The sequence below is a fragment of the Fusarium coffeatum genome (genome assembly GCF_003316985.1).
Source record: "Fusarium coffeatum strain FIESC_28 chromosome Unknown BRIP53273_contig_87, whole genome shotgun sequence".
Classification (NCBI taxonomy): Eukaryota; Fungi; Ascomycota; class Sordariomycetes; order Hypocreales; family Nectriaceae; genus Fusarium; species Fusarium coffeatum.
The window spans coordinates 382,047-391,723 of NW_022157882.1; the positions used below are offsets into that span (position 1 = coordinate 382,047).

Here is a 9,677-nt window from a genome sequence, read left to right on the forward strand (position 1 = left end):
CAGCGGAACGATGACGCTATCGCGCGTAAGGTCAGTCGATTAATTGGAGAAGAGCGTGGTGAGCGGAGACCTACAGTCGAGTATTTGAAGAATCAAGATTGATTGGTGTCTATCAGTCAGATTTATTTGATGATAAGACACGAGTAATATGACAGTTTCGAGAAAAAGAAGGAACAATGTGGAAAGGGAGAGACTGGTGAGGTCTTATAAAAGGTAATGGACGGAACGAGACAGAAGCTGGACAGAAAGAAACAGGCAAGTACTGTACAGACAAGGACAAGGATGGGTCTGAGGGGATAAGAAAAAACGGCAAGTGAGGGGCATTTTTTGACATTTTAGGTGCCCGCAACCAGTCGTACCTTACCAAACAAGGTGTAACAATATTCACATGTACCTTGTTCTTCAAAAGCCGTTGATGGTTTCAGGGCGATATAGACAAAAAACAATACACTACGCTAAGCACCTAACCTGATATCTAAAGCGACGCCTAACGAGCCTCTTACAGTTACTGCCCATATGCACCTGTTCTGATCTGATTTAATCTCTTAACAACGAGCACAATGGTCCTCTCTCGTGATTTCTTTTGCCTCAACTCGCGACAGTATTATCCCGCAAGCCGATACCTTCCGTTTCCCGGTTGACGTCTATTCGCTGAACATCGAGATCCGGGCCTTTTTCTTCAACCTGGCGAGTGGAGGGGGAGGCATTTATACGGCCCGGGCCATAATCACCAGAAGAACGACACCACATAATGCAAATGCCAAACACCATCAGACGCCTGTCACCCGGCCACGAGGTGATGTACATTCATCGGCAGTAGCAGTCAGAAAGATCCAGATGCGAACAATTTCTCTCCACTTCTGTACGTCCAATTGTATTGGCGCTGGGGCTATCTTGCAGCTCCCAAGATTTGTTCCGGAGGACAGTCCGGAGGTGTTTCCGGAGACGGGATCGATTCATCGGCCACTATAACGGGACCTCACGGGCATTGATTTTTGCGGTCTGCCTACTACCTATTTTTAATAAGGTACAGAGGCTAAAATGACGGGCAACTTGACAAAAACCGGTCAAGAAAGAGCTAGTCTCCACATGCGTGATTCAAAGCTTGATCTCAAACATCTGATCCAATAGTGACGCATGCAGGACAAGCTTCTCTTCTTCTGTCTTCTATGTTGCAAAGCCCAACTTGTACTAGACTAGACCGTCAGATAATTTTACATATCCCAAGTGGACTTTGATATCACGCAAAAGCCAATCAGCCAATTGACAACAAGGGCACGACCATGTTTGTGTCTTGCTCAGGCTTGTTGGCCGGACCAGAATGTCCTGAGTATCTGCCATCTGCAAAAGAGCAATAAGGAAAGTCCGAGAATGATGAAACTGGTGATAGAACTTCGGAGTCACATTTATCCTCAGCTCTACCTTAGTAATTTATACCGGTAATTTGACTGGGCTGCAACACTCCCTGCTACCAGTCTCAAATAGTTGAGAAGTACATACCCGTCGGCCCGGAAGCCGTGACCAAACCAATTCGATGCATCTCTTGGATTGAATTCATTATAAAAGAAAGTACTTGTGAACAAGATCATGCTGTACCTTCAATTTGTCGCTCGTCCAATGATTTCCCGATGTGAATGTCCAATTTCTATCACTTGATGGAGGTCGCTCTTGATCTAAGCATAGCAGCCACGATGGAGATTTAGTTGATTCTTATAAAAGAAATACTCTCATGAAGCTGGACTAAGGATCAAAGGACTGATGATAGATGCCTTTTTCAAGTACAGATAATTTACTGTATCTACCTCCATCCTAAGGTAATAAGAGGTGCTGGGGTGACCCATATCATCTAATCTTATCGATAAGCGCAACAAAGCAGAGCCTGTAATTTTTCTAGAATCAATACTGCATCGCGACCACTACGCATAATTATCAACTGCACGCGCAACGCGCATCCTTTTGTCGCAACCATGGAGCAGTCCCAGGATTTCAAATCGCTCCAGGATACTGTCCAGAAATCACTTATCTCGACAATCAAGACGGTGAACCGGATTGCGGCCGACGACTTGAGCTTTCAGCGCACAGTCAATCCTAGCGTGGGCCAACAACTCGAAGATCGAACCTCACGAATTCTCGGACTGTCTACACGTCTACTCCAGTCGGCCGGTAAAGCATGTGGTGTCAAAGCGCCTAAGCTTGAGGATGTGGAAGATATCGAGCTGAACTGGAAGGGTGTGGTTGATGTAGTCGATTCTACGCTCGAGAAGGCCGATACAGCGTTGGATGAATATACGGGACTGATCAAGAGAAAGGAGCCCCCTGCTTCGGAATCTGTATGCCAACCGTACTCCTGCCAGACTTCTTTTACTAATACTTTTTGTCAACAGAACAAGAAACCCAAGTCAACGAACAAGGTCATCCGAAACGCCAACATTTCCAAACCTCAGCTTCACTTTGAGCGAAAGCCCGACAACTTTGAGCCTCCACCTTGGAAGCCAATGCTTACGTCCAAACCTAATGCCACGATTCCTCTGGAAGAAAGTCTCAAGGTTGTGCCTAACGAAAACGGCGTGCCGCAGTACGTCCCCTATACCCCTGGTCGCATATCCAGGTGACACTGGGCAATAACAATTACTGACTGTCCATCTACAGATATCAGCACCCTTACGAGCACGAGATTGTACGCATGGCATACCCGAAACGAGTTCTCAAAGAAGCCGAGCCCATCATGTACCAGCCTATCGAATCGACCAAAGCAATTTTTGTCGATACATATGAGGGCGTTCTGGAGATGCTGGAAGAGCTCAAGAAGGCGAAGGAGATTGCAGTAGACTTGGAACATCACGACCACAGAACCTATGTCGGACTTGTGTCTCTGATGCAAGTCAGCACACGAGAGCAAGACTGGATCGTGGATACTCTGCAGCCCTGGCGCCACAAACTCGAAGTTCTCAACGAAGTGTTTACCGATCCTAAGATCGTCAAGGTATGTATTCTGAGCTTAACACCGTGGGTTTTACTAATAACGACAGGTCTTCCACGGTGCATATATGGACATGGTATGGCTGCAACGAGATCTGGGGCTTTACGTAAACGGTCTCTTTGACACGTTTTTCGCTTGTGACCAACTTCATTACCCGGCAAAGAGCCTTGCGTATCTACTCTCCAAGTTTGTCAATTTTGATGCGGACAAGCAATATCAGTTGGCAGATTGGAGAATAAGACCGCTGCCCGAGGAGATGTTGTACTACGCTCGGTCTGATACCCATTATCTGCTCTACATCTACGACCGAATGCGCAATGAACTTGTTGCAGCCTCAGACAAAAATGATCCCAATAAAGATCTCATCGGTCGAGCTCTTGAGAAATCGAGGGAGCAGTCTCTGTCCCGCTTCGAGTACCCCGGTTACGATGAAGCAACTGGTGAAGGTTCTCGCGGATGGTACTCGTACGTTCTTAAGAACTCTCATTTGTCTTTCGACAGTGAGCAGTTTGCCGTCTTCAGGGCCTTGTGGAGGTGGAGGGACGACATGGCCAGGAAGGAGGATGAGGGCATCAACTTTGTTCTCAGCACCAGGGACATAACAGAGATTGCCCGGATTAACCCGCCAGACGCAAAGGCCCTTCATAGCTTATTACCTCTCAATGCCTCACTGGCCAGGCCACGCTTCAACGAGATCTGGGAACAGATCAAGGAGACAAAGGCCAAGGGTGGCCAGAGCCTGCTCCACTTCTTCACTTCGATGGCGCCGGAAGGCATTATGAGGAATCGCCTCCCTACCACAGCCAGAAAGACTACAAAGTTGCCAGACCTTGATGGAGAGGTCACGGTCAGTAGGCTGACCAAGTCGCAGTTATTTGGAGACATTCCAGTCAGCACTAAATGGGATGTTTCCACGCCCCGTCATGAAACTGATGACGACCTTATTCCCTTCCCTTGGCAGAAGTTTGTTCAGCAAGGCACTATTGAGGGAGACGTCCAACACACTACCACCACCGAGCCGGCTGCAGCTCCTGAACACCCCAGTCACGTGGAAAATACAGCGGACAGGGCTCAAGTTGAAGAGGAAGATGAGGAATTTACGCTGAAGAGAGGTCAGAAGCGAAAGTCACAGGCGGTGGAAGAATCCGACTCCAGTGACGAAGAATCTGAAGCGGCGGATTCAGATAGTGATGAGGAGATGCAAGATAACAACGGAGTTATTTCTATCGAGGATGAGCCTGATCGCGCAGCAAACAGAAACGCTCGTCGTAAGCAGCGCAAGGCAGAAGAGAAGAAGGCCAAGGAGGAACGGCTCCGACGGCAAGAGGCTAAGCAGGCCCGCAAAGCTCAGAAGAAGCAAAAGAAGGAGGATGACAAGGTCACGGCCAAGAAGTTCGATGCAGTACCTTTCGACTATAGCACAGCTACATCGGTGCTTCACGCCAAGAAGGAAGCCAACGGGCAAGCAGATGTCAAGCCCAAGAAGAAGTTCTTCGACCCTTACTCGAAGTCTGCAGACACGGATATCAAGGGAGCTCGCAAGGCACCTCCTGTTAGAGGTGAGCGAAGCGCCACGTTCAAAAAATAAGGATGGGGTAGTTAGTGTTGCGGGGATACTGGATAATCATGGCGAAACCAGGAGTTTGCGGGTTTAGACTACGGCACAAGATAGATATGCAGCTAATATCCTTATGTTCGTGTCTTTTGTTTCACTATTATTCCTGTTGCAGTGGATGTTAATTTGTATTTGTTATAACCTCATGGTATGTGGAAACAAATCGGACAGAGTGTACGATAGCGAACGAATATGTAAATTGGATATGGCACAAAGACCACCCTGTCGTCGAATAAACTAACTCGCTTCCCTTTATTGCTTTACAATGCCCAGCCTCTAGTCTCTACTAGCTTTACTTTACAATCATTCAAAGGCAGGCTCCAGATTGCCGAGTCGTGGAGGCAGGCGTAGTACTGTAATTATCGTGATATGATTTTCAGGGTGCATCGGGCATCTAACAGGGTAAATACTCCGACATTAAGGCATAAGACTTGAATGCACGGAAGAACAGGAGATGATGGCCATCGAAACACCCGGACATAGGAATCGAATGATGGGGTCAAGACTTCCTCCCTGTGAAACCCGAGAGCCGTCCAATACCAGCCCGCGGAGAGACGATAGGATAATGCAGCTCCACTACGGAAGGGAAGCAAGAGCTCCCCGTACCCTAATTACCCCGGATTTTCTGACCTTCCCCGCTTTCAATGGCCTGGTCTCTGAACTGAAGAACTACCGACCTTGATGAAAACAAATAATGCTTATAGTTGTCGCGTGATGATAGAGAAAAATATATGCTTTGCATTTCAATAACAAAAGACGTAACTGATGCTATCACGAGCCAACGATTAAAAACAGGCAACTGTAGCCTGGAAAGTCAAATTGTCGCTTTCCCCTTGCGCTTTGACGAATCACAACCACTACGCAGCCATTTGGGTTTTGCTGACGGCTTGGATACCACCCAAATATCCAAGGCACGCGGCGTGGATGGCTGGCATAACCAATCGCAGAGAATGGGAAGGTGCCATCCAACAGGCCGTTCCTACCAAATGCAGAAGCCTCAATTCGGCTGATTGCCCCCTTCATTCACTTGCACGGCAGCCACGGCGGTGTCTTCCCCTCACTTTCTCTCTTTGTGACTCGGATAATCTTACTCTGTCCCTGTGCCATTACTCAAAACTTGGCTTGATCAATAACGACTCCTTTTCCCTGTTTGTAACCTCACCTCTTTTCCCTTCCCATTCTTCTTCTTTTATGATATCGTTTCTTACCTGTCTCTATATCCTCTCCTAACCGACATCCATCGATCAAAGTCTTGCCTTGCGTTCCAAAAATACGATGCATGCCAGGCAAGGATTTAGAGTGTCTCTCCCACCCTCAACGGTCACCGGCTGTACCGCCATGCTCTGCATTGCATATACAATGCCTTGATCCTGGGTTTCCTTGGTGATGTGACACAATGGCTCGAACAGAAGGGGCGGGTTGCCAGGCAAGAGTCTTGGGTCATGTGATTCAAGTGAGGGGAAAGAGATGGGATGAAACCCAAGATGAGGCCTTCTTGTTCATTTTGTTTCTCCTCCTCCCCTCTATTGTAGGTGTCGTCCTGTTGATTGACAAAAGTCTCGGATCCCGATTTCGTTGCAGCTTTCGAATCGACTTACACAAGCAAAACGACGCCAACGCTTCTACCACTGTGGAGTAGGGTGGACCTGATTCAACCGCACGACGATCTACCGAGTAAGTGAACACAGTCCAGTCTCGACAAGAATCAGTGCAGTCCAGAACAGAACAGTATACTAATGCGGAACTAGAATCAATATCCTCGATGAAGGCACAACATGGATATGAGCCAGTGCTCAGGTTTGCGTCCCCGAGTCTCTCATCTTCTCCTTTCAAAGTTTAGCCTGCCACCTCTTTCGTTGCTTAGCAGATCTGGAACAGACATGAACATACGACGCCAATGTTCATGTCCTCCTATACGCTTCTTCGGAGCTTCTGAGGGGCAACGAGAAGACATCGATGATGGGCCTCGAAGTATGTCCGATGTTGTCCACGTCTGAAGTTGCCCCATGCTTTTGTTCACTTGCGATATCCTTCGATGTCTGGCCTATTGGTTCCACGCTTGTTCTCTTTCTCGCCTGGAGTCTGTCGATCCAGCCGAACACTGCATCTCTGCTAACACAGGATGCCACTTCATCAATCGTACGAAAACGATTTGCTTGATGCTGGCAAGATGATTTGCTACTGTCGAAGGGCAAAATCCACACCATCACGCATTCATGCTCACTTGAACATGCCGCGATATCCTGTGGAAGGGATTGCAGGGCTCATATTCAAGACAAATCGATCCGAGCTACAGCACTGTTCAGAGTACCTCGTTGTCCGTAGGTTCGTTCGCTTCGTTCGGGCTGCTGACATATTGCGTATAAGGTATACGATATATTGTGATGCTGACAATAACGGGCATGATCGACTATGATTGCCGATAATCATTAAAGACCACTAGATGTGGTAACTTGAAACTGCGATATCGATTGCCTGGTCTGGCGCGGATTCGAAGCCATTGCATTTCGATTTGGGATTTGGCACATACTCGACAGCTGCGACTACTCCAGATCAGCTCGACTCAATATTATCAGGTGGATTTGCGAGTCTTTACATACCCTCAAGGCAGCTCCACTATCAATTCCCTGGGACACTGAATCTTCACTCAACCCACTTCAACGACTCGTTCACGACTCACAATTGGCTTGTGTGAGGGCGCTACAGCTAGCGACTCGCGCTAACAACCACGACTTTTGCACCGTGTGGGGCCTAGGTTTTGCATCACAGAAGAAACTTCAGCATCATGCCTTGAAACACAGGCATCCAGTAACAGAGGGGAGACCGCCATGTGCGACCGACCTTGAATACGTCCGGGTTAATTCGGCTAAGCTGGCAAGACGAGTGTCTGCCAGCCTGACCGGTTAGCATGTCGATAAACCCCGGCACCGGCCCACGGGAGCTCAGGCATAGCAAATGCCTCATGTTTATGGAAGCTTTCATGCATCAAGAGGAGCTACTCGAAACGATGTCATCATTTCGAAAGTCTATTGAGACGTCAATCAAAGACCCTGAGATGAAACCATTTTTCATATGCAAGACAATTCATTGAGTGATGAAACAAGGAAATATCCTAATGCATTGGAAGAAGCGGGATGAATGAGGCTTTTTATTTTACAAGTCGATCCCTGGGAGGAATTATGCCAGAATTTCCCCAACTCTAATCATAGGAAAGTGTCTATGATCAATGTCCATCCCAGTTCTCTATCCCGTCTATTACAAGACAACCTCCCCTCTATCGTGCAAGCTGGCAACAAGTGCACCCGTGTCAAGTTTTTCAAGACACAGCATAATGCACGGCGCTCAGCAGCCTCCTCCGTCTCGTTGACTCGATCATTCGGCACGAGCCTACCCAATTGGCCGGGTAATAACTTAAGTCTGAAGGAGGGGTTAGTACACATTCGATCGCACGGACTTCTTGGAATCTCGGTTTGACTTACGAACTTGGCCATGAGGGCAACCATCAGATCGAAAAGACCGATGGCCTCGACGAAAGCGAAACCCAGAATGGCGTAAGAGAAGAGCTGACCACGGAGGGCAGGGTTGCGGGCAACACCGTTGAGGAGAGCGGCGAAGACGAGACCGATACCAATACCGGCACCGGTAAGACCGATGGCGGCGGCACCCATACCCAAGTTCTTGGAGACCTCAACCATGGCCTGGGCGATCTCGGAGGAGTAGGCACGGCGCTGGACCTGGAAGGCGTTGCGGGTGGTGGCCTGGAGAAGAGTCTGACGCTTCATGGCCTGGAGGGGGCTGACGCCTTGAATCGATTGTGAGTGAATTGTTCATCGTGATGGGCGAGATTCGATCGAGTCGGGTTCGGCACCGAGCTCAATTGAGCTCAAGAAAAATTTTGCCGCATCAAAAACTTACCAGAGATGGTTCGCTTGCTGGCAGCAGCGACGTTGGCGCGGACAGCAGGGCGAGCGGCCTTGACGGCCATCTGGGAGGCCAGGCGAGAGGCGAAGACACGAGAAGAGGCCATTGTGATTGATGTGTGAGGGGAGATGGTTGATGGTTGAAAGAGGGAGAGGCTGATGGAGGTTTAAAGAAAAGAGATACGGAGCTCAGCACGAGACAGGGCGGTAGTGGGAAAAGGAAAAGGGAAGAGAGAAAGCGTCTGGAGCCGGGAAGAAAGTGAGGATAGGTGGGCCCACACGGGTGGATATTACCAGGGGGTGTGAGGATGTCAGCCGGGGCAACGCCTGGGAAGAAGAGGAACAACGATCAATCCAAACGAGACGTTTTTACATGAAACCCAGGTGAGAATAGTGGCACAATCACTAACCAGAGCTGAGTGAGATATCTACAAATTTCGGCAACAAGAAAGCTGCTGAGCAGCACAAGACCGCTGAAAAACGATGGGAATGGGGATGATATCACGGGTGCCAATTAGGCCAGGGGATCGAGCTCTACACGGGCTGTTTAGCCCTCGGAGGAAATCGGGTGGAGTTGACTTCAACAATGCTGCACTGTGATTGCTCTACGAAGCCTGGGAAGACTTTCAGGCCTGAGGCTTTTACAGTCGGAGGGACGCGCTTGGCGGTGGACCATGATTCATGGGTGAAGCACAACGACGACCACCAGCTGGGGGGTTGGGCCGGTGATGGAACGCGCACTTTGAGAATTCTCGGTACGAAGGAGGGACAAAGCCGGAACAACGAAGACCCTTACCAAATTGGACCAAGGCGCCCCAGGTCTATGAGTGTTTTGCGGGCAGCAGACAACGACGGGCCTACCGGATTTCCGAGACAGTAAAACAATCGGTTTGAATGGGTTATATCAGCCATATGAGCATCTTGTTGAACAAATTGAACAGCATCCAATTGTTGCAGTTGAGGTGACCAAAAATCTCATCGCTGTCAATTCGAGGTACCACGCATGTCTCGCCAACGCTAAATGACAACAGAAGTTTATATCAGGGCGGGTTGTCCGGTTTGTACCTGATAGAAGGTTGCCGAAATCGTGTTTTGATTGGCTGACACAGATGAACAGAGTGGCAGCTCTACCAGTTTTAGGTGAAGAACACACCCTTCTGAG

The 9,677-nt window shown here is 48.8% G+C and overlaps 2 protein-coding genes across 2 annotated transcripts; one reads left to right on the forward strand and one right to left on the reverse strand.

Annotated features, from left to right (window-relative positions):
- Positions 1-1,967: 1,967 nt before the first annotated feature.
- FIESC28_04315 (uncharacterized protein) lies at positions 1,968-4,568 on the forward strand (the record flags this gene model as incomplete). Its single annotated transcript, XM_031158462.1, has 4 exons — positions 1,968-2,330; positions 2,385-2,575; positions 2,650-2,983; positions 3,030-4,568. 4 exons carry the CDS (start codon positions 1,968-1,970, stop codon positions 4,566-4,568), a joined length of 2,427 nt encoding a protein of 808 aa, XP_031017608.1.
- A 3,438-nt stretch (positions 4,569-8,006) lies between these two features.
- FIESC28_04316 (uncharacterized protein) lies at positions 8,007-8,622 on the reverse strand (the record flags this gene model as incomplete). Its single annotated transcript, XM_031158463.1, has 3 exons — positions 8,007-8,012; positions 8,075-8,397; positions 8,511-8,622. 3 exons carry the CDS (start codon positions 8,620-8,622, stop codon positions 8,007-8,009), a joined length of 441 nt encoding a protein of 146 aa, XP_031017609.1.
- Positions 8,623-9,677: the final 1,055 nt, after the last annotated feature.